The 21,310-nt window shown below is 39.4% G+C and overlaps 1 protein-coding gene across 1 annotated transcript in view; it reads right to left on the minus strand.

Moving 5' to 3' along the window:
• Positions 1-21,310, minus strand: part of RALYL (RALY RNA binding protein like) — a gene marked incomplete at both ends in the record, with an annotated part of 193,581 nt that overhangs the window by 63,933 nt on the left and 108,338 nt on the right. Inside the window, one exon of the mRNA XM_084260590.1 lies at positions 4,169-4,244. Within this exon, the coding sequence (XP_084116716.1) occupies positions 4,169-4,244 (76 nt within the window). The remainder of the gene's footprint in view (positions 1-4,168; positions 4,245-21,310) is intronic.

Genomic DNA, 21,310 nt, shown 5'->3' on the forward strand with positions numbered 1-21,310 from the left:
ACCATCTCACTCTCCTACTATTGTCCCCCATTGGGATGAAAGAGCAAATAGGAAGAGCAAAAGCAAAAAACTCTCATGAGTTGAGATAAATGTCATCTAATAAAGGAAGGAAGGAGGGAAAAAAACAAGTGATGCAAAGGCAATTACATTCCACCTCCCACAAGCAGCCCAGGCAGTCTCCAAGCAACAGCTATTTTGGAAGGAAAACAACTTCCAAGATTTTATTTCTAAGCATGATACTATATGATATAGAATGTCTCTTCCCTTCAGCCAGTTTGGGTCAGCCGAGCTGTATTTCCCATCCTCAGCCTACTCATTGGGACGGCAGAATAGGAAAAAGAAGCCTTCAGGCTGTGCAAACACTGTTCAGCAATAGCCAAAACATTGGTGTGTTTTACTAACAAATACAAAATACAGCACAATATGGTATCCTATGAAAAAAGTTAACTCTGTCCCAGCCAGTTCCAATACAATGTCCTGGTTTCGGTCAGGATGGAGTTAACTTCATTTGTAGCAGTGGATGGAATGCTGTGTGTGAGAGTTAGAATGGAAGCAGTGCTGATAACACCCTGATGTTGTTAGTTGTGGTCAAGCAGTCAAGGACTTTTTCAGTTCTTCATATTTCCCTATTAATGAGAAAGGAGGGGACAAAGCCAGGACAGGTGACCCAAACGGGCCAAAGAGAGTATTCTATGCCAATTATGTCATGCTCAGTATAAAGGGGGCTGATGGGAGGAGGAACGGGGCGGCTCCAGGACGCACGGTTTTTGGGAGACTGTCGGGTTCCGGGACGGCTCTGGGTGGCACAGCCTGAGTTGTGTGGTTTGGTGAGAAACTGCATTGTGTATCAACAGTTTCATATATTTTCTGCTCTAAAGTCCTGTTGGCATTGTTATATTTTATCTTTCTGCTATTCTAGTAAACTATCCTTATCCCAACCCATGGGCTTTTGGTTTCTTGGTTTTGGGTTGTTATTTTCCCCTTCCTTTTCCCTTCCCTTCCCTCACCCCCCCACACACTTCTCCACCTCCTCTTTTCCTTTAAAGAGCAGGCAGCTGCGTGGATCTTGGCTCTCAGCCGGGGTAAAACCACGAGAGTATGTTCAATAGTGTCAAGAACTTTATAAGCCATTGACCTCCTCATATATTAATATGCTAACAAATACTAAGATAATTAACGTCTCCATTACCATCAGATGAAGTTCCTGTTTGTTCCTCAAAAAAGCTTCTCTCGGTCTTGTAGAGAAATAGTCAATACTAGATCCACTAGAGAACACAATCTAAGATCTAATTTTTCTCTTTAAAGTTCCTGCAGAACTTTTCACAGCTCTCTGTCCTATCCCTGTCTTGTCTGTAGAACAAGTATTTATGAAAAATCATTCAGAAGCACAGTCGAAGTGCATACAAATGTCAGAAACCACAGAATTTCTTCAAAAATATATTTTACATACTGTCAGGGGACACAGTAGACCAGGCTACCAGTAACACCTAAAGAGTTTAACAGCTTGAAGTAGAGTGTAATGATAAAACAGGGGCTCTCTTCTCCAAAAGTAATATCCCTATCCCTTCAGCTAAGGGCAATTATATGATAAATCTTCATATTACTGTTCTGTAGCATGCAAGCTCCTCCTGCCTGTCACATTCTGAGATTCCACTCTTGAATTTCCATCTGAAACTTTCAGACCAGGCCAGGTTTGAGAGTTCAGCTCAAGTGTCTGTGATTTCAGCACTGAGCAGTTGTTCTCAGAGCCAGTCTATCTGCATTTCAGCCACAGTAGAAATCAGCCTAATTCCTTTCAGAGATCTGGAGCATAAATTCTTCAGCACTTATACAAGAAGTGAGGTTTATTGAGTAGAAATGCATATGTGCATGTCTGTCTGTCAATTTCCCCAGCAGTCTGGAATGCTTCACTAACCTTGATTAACTCGGGGGGATGAGGAGAAGAAAAAAAAAAAGGTAAAAAAAGTCTAAAAAAAAAAAGTAAAAAAAAAATCCCAAAGCATGGGTTTCTTCAGGTTTGTAGAACTTGGATGAAAAAAGGCACCTGGAAATAGAAGAAAGGCACTGCCTATGCCCTCCTGAACACCCGAGGAAGAAGTAGAGTCTTGTTAACACTTGGTTCCTCACTCTTGACATGCAAATCTGACACCAGTTCTGTTGTGCTGAAATTATTAGTTATTTCACCAAACCCTGCAAATAAAGAAGTGCTAAGACTGAGGCTGTGGCCAAGCAGTAAAGCATAAGTATTAAAAATTGAAATAGCACTCAATTAAACAAAAACAAAACCCAAAAAACCCCTTTAATGATTGTAGTATTCTAAGTGGAGAGATTAATAAACACTTCACAAATAACCACCCCAGTCTTTTTATTACTAGGTTTAGTAAATAACAGATTTATAATTTTTTTTCTGTACTTCACTGAGATACTGTTAAGTGTTACACTTTTTATATGGGCCTAAAGCCTCTTTCTCCTCTTCTGCATTTCCACTTTAACTTCAGAAAAAGTGAAGTATGGAGGGAAAAGTAAATTACCAATGCATAAACAAATTTTAAAAATACCCCAAACCTTTATAATGCAAAATATATTTAAATTCAAAGCTTGTATTCCAGACTGAGCACTTGGGTGAGGTCTTAACGGAACCTAACATTCACCAACCACAGGCCCAGTGGCTTTAGCATCCTGGGAACAAAATCCGTGCAAGGTGCAACTTCATCCTACAGGCCTGTAACCATCAACCATCTTTTCAAAAGGTTTTTTAGTATAGTAAGACTATGTGTAATGACTCTTACAGTTTAAATCATAGAATTATTAAAGTTGGAAAGGATGTCAAGATCATCTAGTCCAACTGTCCCCCTCCCACCTCTATTACAAACTAACCATGTCCCTAAGTGCCTCATCCAACTTTTCCTTAAACAGAACAGTGACTCCACCACCTCCCTGAGCAACTCGTTCCAATGCATAATCACTCTTTCTGAGAAGAAATTTCTCATAATTTCTAAACTGAACCTCTCTTGGTGCAACTTACAGTCATTCCCTCTTGTGCTGTCACTAGTTATCTGTGAGAAGAGGCTGACCCCCAGCTCATCACAGCTTCCTTTTGGGCAGCTGTAGAGAGCAATATGGTCTCCCCTTTGCATTATTATTCCTTTGGCAAATTAAATTTATGATTTGAATGCTGAGAAGGCAGAGACCAGCTTTTTCACTTCAGTAAAACATAAGGTATTTTCTCTGTGAAATAAAATTCTGGTCCAGCTGATTATTTCTATTCTTCTAAATGCCTGAAGTATCACTTAAATATCTTAACTATTTTATCTATTAGTACAAACAGAAATTCTGTTGTTTTTTTTTAAATAAAAGAGGGGCATTATGTCCATGTTGAGATCATTGCATGTAAGCATCAGTTAGAAATTTTGTTTGCTGGACTTCCTCCTAGTTGGTCTAAGCTAGTATTTTCAAGAGACATTATACAAGCAGTCCTTATCTCTGTAAGTCTGAATATTTTATTCTGTAGTGAGTCAAGAGATACTCTTCAGACAGACACCACAATACTGTCTCTTTTACTCTTTCAAAACATTTTGGTGTATACCGGAGCTTGATTATACAGGGCTATGAGGATGATTAGGGGGCTGAAGCATCTCTCTTATGAGGACAGACTGAAAGAGCTGTGTCTCTCTAGCCTTGAGAAGACTGAGAGGGGATCTTATCAATGCTTAAAATTATCTAGAGAGAGGATGTCAAGAAGATGAGGCCAGACTCTTTTCAGTGGTGACCAGCAACAGGACAAGGGGCAATGGGCATAAACTGGAACACAGGAAATTCCATCTCTGTGTGAGGAAAAAATTCTTCATTTTGAGGGTGACAGAGCACAGGAACAAGCTGCCCAAAGAGGTTGTGGAGTGTCGTCTGGAGATATTCAAAACCTGCTTGGATGCGATACTGTGCAGCCTGCTCTAGGTGATCCTGCTCTGGCAGGGGAGGTTGGACTAGATGATCTCCAGAGGTCTCTCCCAATCCCAACGTTCTGTGATTCTGTGATTTCATACAAACATCAGAGTGAATGGAAAAAAAATCCTCAGCCTTGTTCATGAGCTACATAGTGACAGTGGTAGATGCATACCATAATTTTTCTAATAAAAATTGAACTGTAGTAAGATGAAATCTCACTTACCTGTAAAGTGCTGAAAGTGGCCGCTTGTTGCCAGGTTTTGGTCTGTATGGTTTTGGTTCTCCTGCCATGTTGATATCTGAAAGCAAATTTTTGATATTGGTAAGCCAAGTGTCTGGAAGTTAGAATGAGTTTACAAAGGCACCTTTAAGACACTGAAAATGAGTGACAGTCAGAGAAAATGGACAGCACAGCTAAAACACCTATAGTTTTTACCACTTCTGAATTGATGCTATAAAACCTCCCTAAAAGTTCTTACTGTAATTAATGAGGATTTTAGGCAAAATGTCAGCTATTGGTAACTGACATTTTTTAAACATACATGTGTTTCTACTTAGGAAGCTGAAGCCAATAATGTATTTCTATTACAGAAGGGACTTGAATGGTAACTTAGATGTCGAGACAAACTCTGATCACAAGTCAAATTCTGTTGTGAAAGGCTATAATGGTTCTGAAGAGCTGCCATTTAGAATCCAGGGAAATGTACGCTGATCTTGCAAACTGCCACTTCACTATCCACTCAAAAAGAGTTTTCAAAAGCAAATGCAAGTATCTATTTTCTACATCAAATACTTTTTTTAAATTTGGTTCTGAGTACAAAAAACAGTGGCTTTGAAAATTACAGAGAAAGAAAATCTGGTTTTGTATATACTTTACATTAGTCAAGTCCTTGTAAATCTCAACACCACAGACCTTGCACACACTCTTTAGAAGTTCACTTACCTTATGCTTGTGTGTTTATCCTTGAAATTTAAAAGTATGTGAAGCTTATATAGACACTACGCATGCTGGTTCTCAAAGTATTCTCTTTTCAAACACACACAAAGACATACCAGGAATTATGTCCACCATTTTTGGTTACTTGTAACAGTTACCCATACAGAAAGAAGCATGGACCCTTCAGTGGAGAATCATAAAATCACAGAGCAGTTTGGGTGGGAAGGGACCTCAAAGATCACCTAGTTCCGACCCTCCTGTCATGGGCAGAGATACCCTCCACTAGACCAAAGCCCCATCCAACCTGGCCTTGAATACCTCCAGGGTGTTGAAAAGCTCCCCTCCTCTGACTGGATGCTGCAAAATCAACATTTAAACAAATCGCCTGGATAAAGAAAAATTTCTGGTTAGGAATCAAATTCCTTGCTATCTGAGTGATGTTGCAGCTAATTCTTCCCCAAGTGTCATTAATATACAAAAGAGTAACATTCAACAAAATCATCAGGTATTTCAGTGTAAAATTGCTATGACAGAACAATGTATGCCATGTACTGTGGAATCACTTGGTGATCAAGACTTTCAAGGAAGCACATGTTCTTGATAAAGTCTCTGTTTAACCTGAAATTGGATGTAGTGGAGGCAAAAGGGAAGTAGAAAACAGAGGTGTAGAATGAAGAGGCACCACTGTACAGTGCAGTGATGTCAAAAGCCCAGATGTTTTAAAGCTATTCTTGACCTCAAAAGCTGCAGTAAAAGCCTCAGACTTCTGACTGGATACTTTTATTTCAAACAAAGTAGAAAATTTTGTCCATTTTTAACAATCAGAAACAATGAAAAAGTGCACCCTTCAGATTTTTTGACATAAATGATTTTTCCACTGCAAATGTCATGTTTCAAATATATAAAAGAATTAAAAAAATAATTTTCTGTACATTTGATATTTTGAGATAAATCAACATTTATTCAAACTTATAAAAGTTCCTGAAACTGAAATTATTTGTGTACAACTATTTCATATAAAATATACTTTCTGGCAAGGTTTTCTCTGTATAAAACATTTGGGGATTAAATCTGATTAAATTTCTTTTGTAGGAGTTGTATCACTCTTATATTGAAGTTTGCCATAAAATATGACTTTTTGTTTTACTTATCTCTCTGAAGTTGGATGAATATTGGAGACAGCTTTCACACTTCCTTGAAATGCTTTCCTGCCCTTAATTTTAAGCAACTGCTTCACTGAATATATATTAATATTCCTTTTCCATGATTGCTAAGAATTCAATGCTGATTCCCTTATTTAGAGAAATATATATTCTTCTAATGTTGACTAAACAAAGTAAACAGCAAGCATTTCTGAAAGCAAACTGAGGAATTTTGCTTGCTGTTTTGCATTTCTATTGGATCCTGAATTAGAGCAAAATTTCTATCCTGTGACCTTTACAGTAATTAGACCTTTCTGCATTATTTTAATATGTCAGTTTTAAGGTCATTGAATATATTGACTTTCACCATCTTCTACTAGAACTAGGTCAGTTTTCTTGCAAAAAAATAATATTATAACCCATTCTTGGGAAACACCTGAGGCAGTGGGATTCATCTTCACATATTTTTCATGTCTCTTGTACATTGTCAGAGCTACAGGACAGGTCACTATTCTGAACATTAAAGGACTTTTAAAAAAAATTTCACATCCTTCCAGGACAGATCAAGGCTATCTTGATTATTATTCTTATTACATTTAGAGCTCTACAATACTCACTTTTAACAAAGATGAGTAGTGTGGCAGACTAAGGGCTGTTTGTTATGTGTTCCCTTTATCAAATTCTGTCAGAAAGGTAACAGTGTAAGAAAACACAACTGTAAAGCTGCTCAGAATCAGTTAAGTGTTTCTTGCACTGAAATAAATCTCTAAATGTATCAGCAGAAACAGTGAACTATGTTATATGGACAATGATAGCCAGAATGTCTCTTTAACACAGGAAATAGTTCATAGAAAAGCTGTGCACATGGGGCTCTTCTGTTAATATGAAAGTGATTGAATAGCTCTGCAACTCCCTAAGCACCTTGTAGTAAGTTAAGAATGGATGTAGGAAATGGTTTGAAAAGTTAGAACAGATTTTTACCCCATTATTTTTCAGCACTATCTACTCCAACCTCAATTTTCTAACTAAGATTAGAAGTGAACTTGTCAACATTTCACAGGATAGATTATTTCTAGCCAAACTGGAAATCTTGTGAGATAACTTGTTCTCTTCCTTCATCCATCATTAGTTTCACAGCAGACATTTACATCTACTAGGTCATAAACTGTATGTCAAATAAATTTGTTGGCTGCAGCAAAGAGATTTACTTGCACTAATAGTTTCACCCCAAGGAATATGGAGAGGTATCACTCCTTATTCTGTAAAATTAGCTACTGCACTTGTACATGAATATGAACCAGGCAACTTGACAAAAGACACAGGCACTCACATTGCATCTATGTGGTAATGGAGCAGCCCAGGGACTCGCATTATTTTCTCTGATCATGTACTATAAATGTTCAGTTAGAGAGCAACATTAAGATAAATTCAACATTAAAATTCAAAATATTAAAAAATCACTATGCAGACAATATCATATGCTCGCTCTGTGCATTCAGAAACAAAGCAGATTGCATTCTTTATTAAAAGAAATGAATCTTCAGTATCTATTCCTATTAGCACAGAAGAGGTTAGATAAGGTGAGATCTAGATTTCATTCAAGGTTGTGTGTCATCAGTCGAATATATGTAATTTAGCACATTGTTTGCTTTTTTTTCCTAATTATACTGTAAAGTGCATAGTAATCAATGAGAAAAAAATTGACATAAATTTAGGAATAGGCAAACCATTTAAAGAGCAGTCATCATATTTCATGGCTACATGAATTTGTCTGAAAGAGAAACTCAGCAAGTCATGATCTACCTTTCTCCTGCCATTATTTCCTAGTGATGTCTGCCTACCTCTTCCAGGCAGTATAGTAATGACCGATGAGACACTGGTGCATGAACCTCCCATTTTGAAGATACAGTACCATCTGGCTTTGAAGCTTTGCTCAGACATTTTCTGCCAAAGTGTTGTGGTTTAGCCACAGCTGGACTCTGAGCATCATGCAGCCACTCACTCATACCTTCCTTGGTGGAATGGGGAGGAGAATAGGGAGACAAAGGCAAATCTGGCCAGAAAGCCAAGATTTTGGAATGTTGCTGGAGGAGCAGGTGACACATGCTGAAGAAGCCCCACAATATAATAAACTACCTGAAAATTAAAAGCAATATGCCCTGTTCACATATAAGAATCCAGACCCCTCTTCCAGAGGTGATAAACAAGACCACAAGCAATATATAGAGTAAGTATGGATTTACATACCACAGCCATGTGATCAAACACAACTCAATTATGACCAGTGACTGTTTAAATAATACAATAAATATTTATCACAGCTTTGTTTATAACACACTCAAGTCAAATGTGTTGTTATCCTAATTTTCATGCTCCAAATTAGATGCCAAAAAGGACACTTGAGGTTTAGACTCAGCCAGCAGTTGAGAACCATGTAGCCACTTGCTCATCCCCACCCATGGAATGGGGAGGAGAATGGGAAGACAAAGACAAACCTCATGGCTTGAGATAAGGATATTTTATTGGGTCAGCAAAGGGAAATTACAACAGGATTTAGAATGGAATATACAAAAATGGTGATACACAATGCAGTTTCTCTCCAACAACTCAGACTGCACGCACAGACCTGTCATGAAGCTGGACTGTACCAGAGCCACATGTCTTGGTACCTCATCACCCTTCCCTGACTAGCCCTCTGTTATGCTGAGCATGACACCATGTGGTATAAAATACCCCCTTTGGTTACTTTGGGTCACCTGTCCTGACTGTGTCCCACCCCAATTTGTGGTGAAAATTAACCCTGTCCTAGATGAACCCATGACACAAAGGAATCTGACAATCTGACCCTGGAGACAACAGATGCCTTTAAACAACTTTTGTAAGTGTAAGCAATGATGCCTAAAGAGTATTCATATCCTTGAAGTGTTTCAGTACTTCTTGGTATACCTGCCCTTCATATTCTTTAAAAAATTTTGTTCACCCTCCCACTCTCCAAAAGAAAACAAGAACAAAACAAAACAAAAAAAATCCCAAAGCAAATTAACCATTTTGGTTCACAAAATCAAATGCCATCAACTAGAAGCTTCAACAGGCACTAGCTCAACCCATGAACACTGGGACTTTGAGGTTTTCTGATGCAAATCCAGGACCTGTGTCTCAGATTACATCTGTAATGGAAAATTAAATAGTGCCCTACCCAGACACTTATTCTGACTTGTTATCTCTTCTATTAAATTGTTAGGGTGGCTCCTAACTTGACTTTTAGCCTCAGTTAACAAGTATGCAATTTCTGGGCGTAGGTAGAGAATTGACATGAACTAGGGAACATTGTGAATTGTCTTTAGTTGTGGCCACTGCTTTCCAGAGTAAAACCTGGTGAAAGAGAACAGTTCCTGGTACCTATAATTGTTACTGATGTGGATGCTGAGTATGGGCTCAGAGACATGTCAGAGAGACTGGGAACCAAGATCTGGAACTAAGAAAACTCTAAGGGCCGAAAACAATTTTTCTAAGACGTGTTTCATCAGATGTTTTTTCCATCCATTCTTGTGAACAGTTACTGCAACTGAGACATTCATTGAAAAATCCCCATTGCTTCATTCAAAATTTTGGATCAAAAAGAGTGTCATAGTGTGCTTCCAGACTAGTTCTGCTTTAGACCAACCTTTAATGGAAGAAATGTCAATTAACATTAACATATAAAGACAGAATCCACACAATAAATGGATACTTTTTAACCAGACAGAGATATAGGTATAGGAACTCATTTTGTCCTTTTTAAGATGACCTAAAGTATATGGAAGAAAATAGGAAGACCAAGAGGTAGATGTAATTTAGAGGAAAGCCTCTAGTCATGATTTATAGCATTAAGTGGACAGCAGCAAAGCTACAGCTAATGTATCTTTCTTTTATACTCTTCCATCTACCAGTCCTATAAATCACCCTGCTACACATCAAAGGAATTTTAATTAAGTCATCTGGCATTTTTTACATCATAGAGTTCCTTTTTTTTTCTTTTCTCTTTATATGTTACATTAATTACATGGCATCTCCTCCCTTTTCCCCATCTCAAACACTGAAATTTGAAAAAACTTCCGTTCATTTCTGTGCCCAAATTTCACAGCTGTAAAGAAGAAACTTCCCAGAAAATGGAACATAAACTCAAATTAACTTTCTAGGCTAGTAAAATATTAAATGAAGGTCTGGGTCACACATTTTCCTTTTCCATAATGGTATTAAAAATAATTTGCTTGTGGGGCGCTCAGCTGCATTTGGATTTTCTCTTAGCATTGAAGTAATTGGAAGTCTTTTTTTGTGCAAAGATGACAGCTATTGTTAATGCTTTGTACAGAAGGAGACGCTTGTTGAATAGTCTATGAAATTGCTTTGTTCAACCATCTCTTCTTTCATTAAATACTGCTAAAATGAAATGAGGCTATAGGATTATATAAGCTATCATTCTTTACACCATTCAGTAACATAAGTGTCAGGCATTGCCTTGCTGGAAAGTCTCTTTCTGTTCCCAAGGGAACTGTGTTGGTCTGTGGACAGGTGACAGCTAAAAGGGGAAATCCTGTCCTGTCTATACACCCATCACAAATTGTTCCTTCAGGGCTCTGAAGACTGTAGTGTCTCCCTTATCTGCTGAATGGGTGATGTGTTTCATAGCTGAGGTGCATTATGCTGCCTTGATTTTTGTCTGCTTGCTGCCACCCCCACACCACCTGCCCAAAGAAACAGTGACCTTCCTGGTCACTTTGGCTGTGCCATCAGCAACAGTCCATGGGCTGCCTGATCTGCGTGGGGAAGGGGAGAATGCTAATTTTGCGGCCTCTTGAAGAATGCTTGTAGATTCTGCTAAGATTACGGAGGCTGTGGCCCAGATGTCCTAAATTGCTTCTCTGCTGGGTCTCCTACTATTCTCCTTCAGCACCAGACTTGTGAATTCCTCTACAGGAAAATCCACACTGCAATTTTGCAGCTTCAAGAGATTCAGACTCAGCTACACAGGACTATGAGGTGACAGCCAGTTATCTTCAGACCAGCTGAACTGCAGGAGTTTGTGTGTCAACTGTTTAAACCCTTAGTTTAGTTTGTGCCACGGGAGCCATGAAGCTGGCTGCCATGTGAGCACTTTGCCACACCAGACCCAAATAGCCTCACGTTCATCAGCCCTCATCCTTGTGCCGGATCTCAGTCACCCTGATATCTGTTGGAGGGACAATGCAGCAGGGCATAAGAAATCCAGGAAGTTCCTGGAATGCATTGATGATAACTTCCTTCCCTGAGTGATAGAGGAGCCAACGAGGAGAGGTGCCATGCTAAACCTTGTTCTCACCAATAACGAGGGGCTGGTGTGGAATGTGAAGCTCAAGGACAGCCTTGGCTGCAGTGACCATGAAATGGTGGAGTTCCAGATCCTCAGGGCAGGAAGGGGCATGCACAGCAATCTCACTACTTTGGACTTCAGGAGAGCAGACCTTGTCCTCTTCCAGGACCTACTTGGACCTGTTGGACCAAGTACAGAGAAGGGCTGGAAAGATAATCAGAGGGCTGGAGCATCTCTCCTATGAAGACAGGCTGAGAGAGTTGGGCTTGTTCAGCCTGGAAAAGCGAAGACTTCAGGGTGACTTTATAGCCCCCTTCCAGTATCTGCAGGTGCCTACAGAAAGCTAGAGTGTGGCTTTTTACAAAGGCATGTGAACGAGACAAGGGGTAATGGCTTTAAGCTGAAGGAAGGTACATTTAGATTAGATATAGGGGGAAAAAAATCCCTGTGAGGGAGTTGAAGCACTGGCACAGGTTTCCCGAAGAAGTTGTATATGTCCCCTCTGTGGTAGTGTTCAAGGCCAGGTTGGATGAGGTTTGGACACCATGGTCTAGTTGAGGGTGTCCCTGCCCATAGTGGGGGATTGGGACTAGATGGTGTTTGAGGTTCCTTCCAACCCAAACCATTTTGTGATTTTAACCTAAGATTCCATTGCCACAAGGATATAGGAAACTAATGGAAAAGTACTTAAGGTACTTTATGGTGCCTTCAGGAAAGTAAGTCAACTGTTTTAATATAAGTTCAGCAAAGTTCAGGCAGGGACTCTCATGTGATCCCAATACCTGGTTGCACTGTACTTTCTCGTATCTACTATTAATGGGAAACAGCACTAGTCATTGAGTTACACCTTTTTTCAGGCAGTGAGGTTTGCAAGGAGCACATTTCATTCTTTGCCTTCTCTTGATCACAATAAAGATGCTGTTTACAGAAAGAAAATAGAGCACCCATCTTCTCTCAGATCAAGCACATTCATTACAGGGCAGCAGTCAACAAACCCTCTGCTGCTTTTCTTTTGTAATAAAAGGTAGTTATTACCATGAGACTCAGACAAAGCTTAATGTTGACTAGCTGTCTGAGTTTCTCAGCATTACAATTAGCCTCAAGCAGCAACATTAAACTGTGTAGTGGGGATACAGTATGAAAGTCCCTCATCTACCTCTTCCAGATTTCAATATGATTTATTCTAGGTAGCATGTTTTGAATCTCAGTAATTTTCACCTCTTCCTCAAAATACCTTTTTTTTTCCCGTCTCTTCTAATACTTGGCTGCTTTCTCTGCACCACAGCCATTTATCTAACTCTCCTACGAACATTAACTTCATGCTTCAAGCAATAGTTTTTCATAACGATTGAAATCTGTAGTGTACAAAAGAGTTCATCATCCCCAATGCCCCAATCCCTTTGTCTTTCTCAGTGTTCTTCTGGCAGATGGTGAATTTTATTAATGCAAACACAAACAAAAAAACATATTTCTCCTAAAATAACCATCAAAATAACAATATTTTACCAAAAATTACCACCCTCTTCTGTCTGCATTTGTTAACCATATTTCTTGGACATTCCAACAAAATTTGTTACATTTGAATTGCATTTCTTCGTAATTTTGAAAAGTGAATGCTCCAAAGGCTTTCTGGATGGCACCAGCAGAATGGTTTCCACAGAAATACTTTCCAACACACATCTCATTCTACAGCCCTGGACTATGTCCTAGTTTGGACAGGAGGGCCCAGCAGCCCCAGGGCCACAGGGCAGAGGCAGCAGGGGATGGTGTGAGGTAAAGGATGTGGGTAGGCACCTTCAAGGCACTGTTAGGTGGGAGGGCAAAGTGTGTTGTTCTGAAAGATTGGCTACTGCACCTGCTTCTGCCCCTGAGGTTTGTTGGCATAACAGTCATTTCTGAGAGGTAGGTACATTTTTGATACCCTGAATTTGCTGTCAAAATTTTCAAGGCTAGGTGTGACCTTGACAATATTCCCACAGGCTAGAGGCTTTTATCCAGGCTGACAATTCAAAGAAGAAATATGCTGTAGATTTCACTGAGTCTTGAAAAATTATGTCCACAGGTCATAGAAGGCTGGTGAGGAGAGACAAGAACACAGCTCTACAGCCCCAAGTACACTTCAATCTCTTTCTACTACTATTCCTCTCCAAAACATGCCTGATTTTATCCTTATACTTTGTCCTGAAATCCTTCCTTTATTCTTCACTCTTCTTTACTCCGCTCTCATGACATGACATCTGGAATACTGCATTCAGCTCTGGGGTCCCCAACAAAAGAAGTACATGGAGCTGTTGGAGCAAGTCAAGAGGAGGGCCATGAAGATGATCACAGTTTAATTCTCCTTTTTCTATTCCCTCTTTCTGTCCATGATCTTCAAGTTTTTTTCAAGCTCCAAATGCACTTTGAAATTGTATAGCACAAATCTTGTAGCATTTCCCTTGAGATACAGCAATTTTTTCACTGTAAACATTATGAAAATTTGTGTCCCTGATTATAGAGTCATAGAATGGTTTAGGTTGAAAGGGACCTTTAAACGTCATGTGGTCTAACCCACTACCATGGGCAGAAACATCTTTCACTTGATCACTGTAGATAACTTTTTTCTAAGTCCCATTGAATCTGACTGTGAGCACATCAAATGACAGGGCACCAACAACTTCTCTGGGAAACGTGGTCCAGTGTCTCACCACTCTCACTGTAAGAAAGTTTTTACTTGTATTCAATATATCACATATTAGGCTACTGAAAAGTTTTTCTCTTTGTAAAAAAACCATTGCAGACATATGATGGACAGCCACAAAATTAGCTCATGTTTTCATGTAAAAACTTTCAATATTCCATCAGTTATCACACTTTTAGTATAATAAAATAAAGCAGCAGTATAAAGCAAAATGCCCTGTGACACTCACTAACCTAAAGTCTGCCATTTTTATTAACAGGTCAAGGTTGGGTTGAATGAAATGACAGAGGAAGTGGAAAGCACTGAAATTTGACACACAGAGGAAAAAAATATTGTACAACTGATTTACAAACAAATGATATGCCAAACTCATTATTTCTGCATTAGCAATACTTAGGTTCTAACCACGTACTGACTCTTTCTCATTGCCACTGTGTGAAGTTCCCCGGTGGATTCAGTTTGACGACCAAACTGCAACAGCATAGAAGCCTATTGCAAAAGCAGGACATAAAATAATTGGAAATACAAGTTTCAAAATGAGTGATATGCAGTGTATTATTCAAGTCTCTTTGGCATTTCTGTCTCCCATGACATCCTCATAGCAAAGCTGAGAGAGCACGGGATAATGAGTAGACAGTGAGGTGGGTTGAGAATTGGCTGTCGGACCGAGCCCAGAGGGTTGTGATTCGAGGAGCAGAATCTGACTGGAGACCTGTGACTAGCGGTGTTCCCCAGGGCTTGGTGTTGGGTCCGGTCCTGTTTAATATCTTCATTGACGACCTTGATGAGGGAATAGCATCCACCCTCAGCAAGTACGCCGATGATACAAAGCTGGGAGGGGTGGCTGACACACAGGAACACTGCGCTGCCATCCAGAGAGACCTGGACAGGCTGGAGAGCTGGGCAGGGAGAAACCAGATGAGATTCAACAAAAGCAAGTGTAGAGTCTTGCACCTGGGAAGGAATAACCGCTTGAATCAGTACAGGCTGGGGGATGACTTGCTGGAGAAGAGCTCTGTGGAGAAGGACTTGGGGGTCCTGGTTAATGACAGGTTGGCCATGAGCCAGCAGTGTGCCCTGGTGGCTAAGAGAGCCAATGGGATCCTGGGGTGCATCAGGAGGAGTGTGGCCAGCAGGTCAAAGGAGGTGATCCTCCCCCTCTACTCTGCCCTGGTCAGGCCCCACCTGGAGTATTGTGTCCAGTTCTGGGCTCCCTGGTATAAAAAAGACAGGGATCTCCTGAAAAGAGTCCAGAGAAGAGCTATGAAGATGATTAAGGGCCTGGAGCATCTCCCCTATGTGGAAAGGCTGAGTGAGCTGGGACTGTTCAGCCTAGAGAAAAGAAGACTAAGGGGGCACCTTATTAGTGTTTATAAATATCTTAAGTGTGGCATGCAGGGGGAAATGGCCTGCCCCTTTTCAGTGGTCTGTAGAGACAGGACAAGGGGCAATGGCTGCAAGTTGGAGCATAGGAAGTTCCGCACCAACATGCGGAAGAACTTTTTCACAGTGAGGGTGACAGAGCCCTGGGACAGGCTGCCCTGGGAGGTGGTGGAGTCTCCTTCTCTGGAGATATTCAAGACCCGTCTGGATGCCTATCTGAGTGATATGTCCTAGGGAGCTGCTTTGGCAGGGGGGTTGGACCCTATGATTTCTTGAGGTCCCTTCCAACCCCTGTGATTCTGTGATTCTACAAGGAAAATATAAAAATATTTGATAGGAATAGAGAGAATTCAGTATCGTTAGACTGATGGTTCATATACTATAGTTTTCTACCTCCAGTAGCCCCAGATGCTTTGGAAGTAGACACAAGAACCTGAAACTAGAACCAAGATTATCTGCCCTCCATTCTCTTATCATCTCATCAGGATTTTCCTCAAAAATTGCTAAGTAGTTTAGGATTACTCTAAGTCCTAAAGCATGATGCTTTATCTTTCCTCCTACACTGATATTGTTAGCATGTAACTGGTACTAAGTGGAGCTGGAAATGACTACAAGTTCAAATAGCCTTGCTAGCTACATAAATGTCCAATTACTCTGTTATTCTTACTGATATATCACAGTGGTGTATTTTTTTGAGAAACAAAAAATGTGTTTCTCAACAAGAAGTGAAGTCTGGTTTGGCTTTATAATCCTCCCATCCTTCATTGCCTTCTGGTTTAACCTGGCAGGCAGCTAAAAATACTACCCAGCCATTCACTCATTCACCCCTCCCAGTGGAATAAGGGACTGAAGTGAAAATGAAAAAGGAAAAAATAAGAACCAACCTCGTGGGTGCAAATAAAGACAATTTAATAGGAGAAAAATATAATTAAAAGGAAGATTGATGATAATAATAATGATGCCACCACCACCACTACAAAACAACTGATGAACAGCACAATTTCTCACCACCCAAAGTCAATGCTCTGGAATACTCTGCAAGATCCCAAGCTGACCTGCCTCCCAGCCCACCACCTAGTCCACGAGGACACCTCTCAACCACTTGTTCAACAACTATTATTTTTACTCATGTGCAATAATCATAAAAATTATGTCAGAAACTTCTCCCTGCAATTTATTGGACTTTTGCTGTTTACTTCTATGAGTTTATAATTGGTTCTGCATGCAGGTATATTTTATGTGTTACTTCAGATGTTCTCTCACAAGTGATTTAAGGTGTACTACATGCTATTAATAACACTGTTTTGCATATATCATTAATCCATAGCAGGCAACAATGTAAGAGGTTACTAAAAAGATGTTAGGAAATAATGTAATTATTTTGAAAACAATAAATTGAATCTGAATATCTAAAATACTGTCAAAACCACCATGTGACAAATTCCAGTTTAATTTTCTAAAAGTAGAAGTATAAATTACTATACATATTAAGACACAGTGCTAGTGAAGCTCTCAAATTGGTCATTCACCACCATTTTATAACTGGATCCATGTTCTCCTATGCTTCACAGTAACATTTTCTCTCTGCACCAGCTTTTCCATAACAACAATAGATCTCTATTACCCAAAGACCACAGGAACCAAGAACTCTTCCACTTTCCCGGAAATCTATAGGACCATGAGATTTCCAATTTATTTCTTCAGAGTGTGATTATTTTGAGGAAATCACACATAAACACACAGCACAAATGTTAGTAAAAAGGCTTCAGAAGCTAATCTCTACTGCAGTTGGCATAAAAAATAGAGAGCTAAACAAGACAATAAATACCCATTCTCTTTCTTGAAGGCTTTTGGGGTTTATATCAGATAAGGGGTCCAGAATCTTTACTTTTGCACTGATATTTACTGGAAGACGTGTTTGTTCTGCAACCTGGTCCTGAATTTAAAACAGGCGTAACCCCCACCCAACACCCCCAAGATTATAATTTTTACCCAGGTTGCTAAACCCTAACCAAGGATCCTGCATTTTCCTTTTCCCTTATATGTTTGTACATACATGCTTGTGTGTGAAGATGTTCACTACAGAAGCATGTATTTTCAATTGGAACAATTTTTGTTAGGTTTGGCTATTCATCCTTATCACACAGTTTCTGAAAAATAGAAGGTTGGAGAGGAACACTGAGGGATATTGAATTTCTGAATCTGGACTTAAATTAGTGCTGTCGAGGTGGATGCTGGAGTCAATTGCTTCAGTTACTTTAATACAGCAAACAAAACATTTCTTACTCTCAGAAATGTCATATCTGAAATTGTAATCAACCATTATTGCTAGAGGAAGACTTGCGTTGTAGACGTATTTTAGCATGGGTGCTGCGGTACCTGCAGCTGTTACAGTATTTAAATATGTTAGATTTTTTCCCCCCTTGCCAGTGCTATGAGAAATTCCAGTGCCTGATCAAATGAAACAGCTTTCTAAGCTCACCTGGAAACATTAATCTTCAGGACATACTGCATATATGCTAATCTCATGCCTGTCACTTAAAATGAGAAAGGCAGTACAAGGAAAAGGGGCAGGCAGAGTTTTAAAGCCTTAGCATAGTTATTTTAATTAATTGTAAGTCTAAAAGAAGATCCCTAAATCTTGCAATGCAACAAAAACAGCCAGAGAAAAACACTGGGCTGAATGATCCTGCTGAATAAAAATGAATGTAATTCAACAAAACAGCACTTCAGCACACTGTCTCCTAATCTTTCGCTTCCTAATGTTCAGCCACTTATCAGACACTGCTGTTAAGATCATGACATATTTTTTTGCTTGAAAGCAGAGACAGAAATACAACCAAATCCTAAAAATCTTTATGCTGGCCTGTTGTACATTGGCCCAACAGTCTACTGCTAGCTGTGCATTACCTTCGCTCTGCTGTAACCTCAACCTTACAATCTTTTCCCATAATGCCTGATGCTACTTATCAATCTTATCAACATTTATAATGGCATATTTAGGTCAGTGTTGTTACTTTTTACTCTTCAGTCATTCATTGTATATTGATGAGAAGACTTTGACAAGTTCAGAGTAGATGTTAGGAAAAAATTCTTTGCTGAAAGAGTTGTCAGGATGTGGAACAGGCTGCCCAGGGAGGTTGTTGAGTCACCATCTCATGTGGTGTTTAAAAGATGGGTAGATGAGGTGCTTAGGGATATGGTTTAGTAGAGGACAGGTACAGTTGGACTTGATGATCTTAAAAGTCTTTTCCAACTTAGTCATTCTGTGATTCTGTTTTGGTTTGTAACCATACTGATGTGGAATCTAGTAAACTGCAGTCAGAAGGAAGAAGACTGCAATCCTTTACATTTGCCTCTTGCTCATTCACATGGTCACTGTCAGCCTGAGCTGCCTTATTTTCAGGAAAAAGAAGTACATCCAGCAACAAGGCCTTCCAGGGATTAAATATGTCTGTAACAGACATGTTTCAAAAGTGACAGTGGGAAATTCCAGCTGATCATGTGATGTTTGCAGCTGTATTTATGGAGAAATTGTTACACAGAAAATGGCTTTGTGCTTGACCACAGGACACTGATTATTTGTACTGTCCCGTGTGCTGCATGCATAACTGCATGGCCGTTTTAGCAGCAGCTACTCCCAATCCCAGCTCATTTTCCTCTTATACTGTGATCCACAATAATTGAAAATAACATTGGGAAACAATATATTGTAGTAAATGTGTTTGTTACTATATTTTATGCCATTCAGTAGGATACTGAGTCATCACCATTATGGCTCCAGGATCAATAATGACAATTAAGGCTTTTTGTGTGCACGCTGTGTTCTTTAGTTTCGTGTTATCCTCCTAGAAACTTTTTTTTTTCACACTTTAAAGTGTGAATAAAGGCTGAGATAAATAGAAAAAAATCATGAACTGGAACATGGAAATGCTTTTCAGCTTCAGCTCACATAAGTGGATGCTGGCCAGGATCAAGCATCAGTTACCAACCAGAAACCTAGTGCTCCCTTCAAGTTATTCCCAAGTTCTGATGTGGGAGGGATGTATCACTATGTGTAGTGGATTCATCTTTTCTTTTAGCAGAAGTATTCACAGAACTGTAGGGGTTGGAAAGGACCTCAAGAGACTATCGAGTCCAACCCCCAAAATCTATTCATTTAGATTTGTTTGGAAAGGAGACTGTTCTAACTGTTCTGTTTGCAGCAAGAAACCCAGTTTTACTTACAACCAAATAATATTTGATATTTGACACCTCTACTAAATGAGAACAATGTTCAAACCTACTGTACTTCTGAGATCTCAGCTCCCCAAATCCTGCCTAGATTTTGAAAGTCTATAAATCTCTCTCTCGAAGATGTGCAAAATGATCATGCCCATGACTTATTAAATAAAATAATAAATGTCTGTCTATAGTCTCTAAATTAAAAATTGTGGGGTTTGTTTCTTTATATCAAAGAAACATATATCATGTTGTGGTTTTGGCAAGGTGCATGATAAAGTTGAGTATGAAGGACTATCCCCAAAGGAAAACAAAATCCGCTTGGAAATAACAGTGTCTCAGTTTTGGGTGCAACAGGTTCTCCAGAATTTGGTGCTTCTGGTGACACGTGCTGAAACGGAAGGTCATGATGAATGGTGCTTTTTTTTTTTTTTTTTCTGCTAGTATGCCAGCCAAAACTGAAATGGCATTGCTGCCACAGCAGAACAATGAGTGAGGGCAGGCGTGGCAGGGATTAGTGCTGTCATTGACAGAGACTTCAGCTGTCAGCGAGGGATGCAGCCTGTGGTATAGTAGATGGGGAAAAGGAGGACAAGTGAATTAAGACCAGCCCATTAAGAATATAAATATTTCACTCAGGTCTCATAATGCTCATAAGCTGGTTACGTCCTGCTTTAGTTCTGCCTTTCTCTGTACCCCTGATTGCTTCACAACCAGCTCACATATGAGTCTGTGGGTTGGCTGTGAAAAATCTGGCATATGTGACAGCGTATTACAGCACTGCGGATGCAGAAATTATCTAGCATGGCACAGACATCCCCTAGGACTGTAGGGATGAAACTGAGGTCTTGATTGTCACCGAGAAGTATGATGAAGTTTTATGGTGCATGCATGTAATCTTGCATTTACAAATACCTGAATGCATTTTTCATGCATTGTCGAGAGAGCGAACTGTTGGAGCATTTGCATACGAAAAGCCTCCCCCATACACAGATTGCCAGGTTCCAAGTTTTTCTAATCTAGGAAAGGTTCTAGCAATAACATCTTTAGCTGAATTTAATTTTATTTGATTCTTTTTAAACTGAGAGAAAAAGAAAAAAATCACAAAACCCATAAGGCAGTGGACAAGTTACCCTGTTAGAGATGTAAATAGACTTAATGTACCAATATATCTCAAGTATTAATATTTTACAATTTAAATCTGTATTTAGCAACACTTTGCAGTTTTAGAGAATGCAGTATCTGCAGAATAGTGTGGGAGAATTCACTAGTCTTGCTTTCCCTGGTTGTGCTAAAAATTAAGTATGAACATTTTTTCTGAATTAGGACAATATTGGGACAGAAATGAATCACGGGTCTTCTGCTCATATAATCACTTCTATAGCTGTCACTGGCATCCCAGCAATGAAAGGAATCTATGCAAAAGTAAAATACAAATTACATTTATGTATCTGGGAAAATATAACGTGGCACCAATTTTTAAAGTCTAAACTAAGTTAGATATACAGTGCTGTTTTTTTAATAATAAAACAGTAAAATCTTATTCTACAGTTTACTAGGTATATTTATGTTTACATTCACAATAAATTACTTGAATGGCGAGGATTTTATTCAGCAGTAGAAACCGTACAAGAAACCTGCAGTGTTAAGTCCCTGTACTGTGAAAGGAGGCA

The sequence above is a fragment of the Gallinula chloropus genome (genome assembly GCF_964237585.1).
Source record: "Gallinula chloropus genome assembly, chromosome: 2".
Taxonomy (NCBI): Eukaryota; Metazoa; Chordata; class Aves; order Gruiformes; family Rallidae; genus Gallinula; species Gallinula chloropus.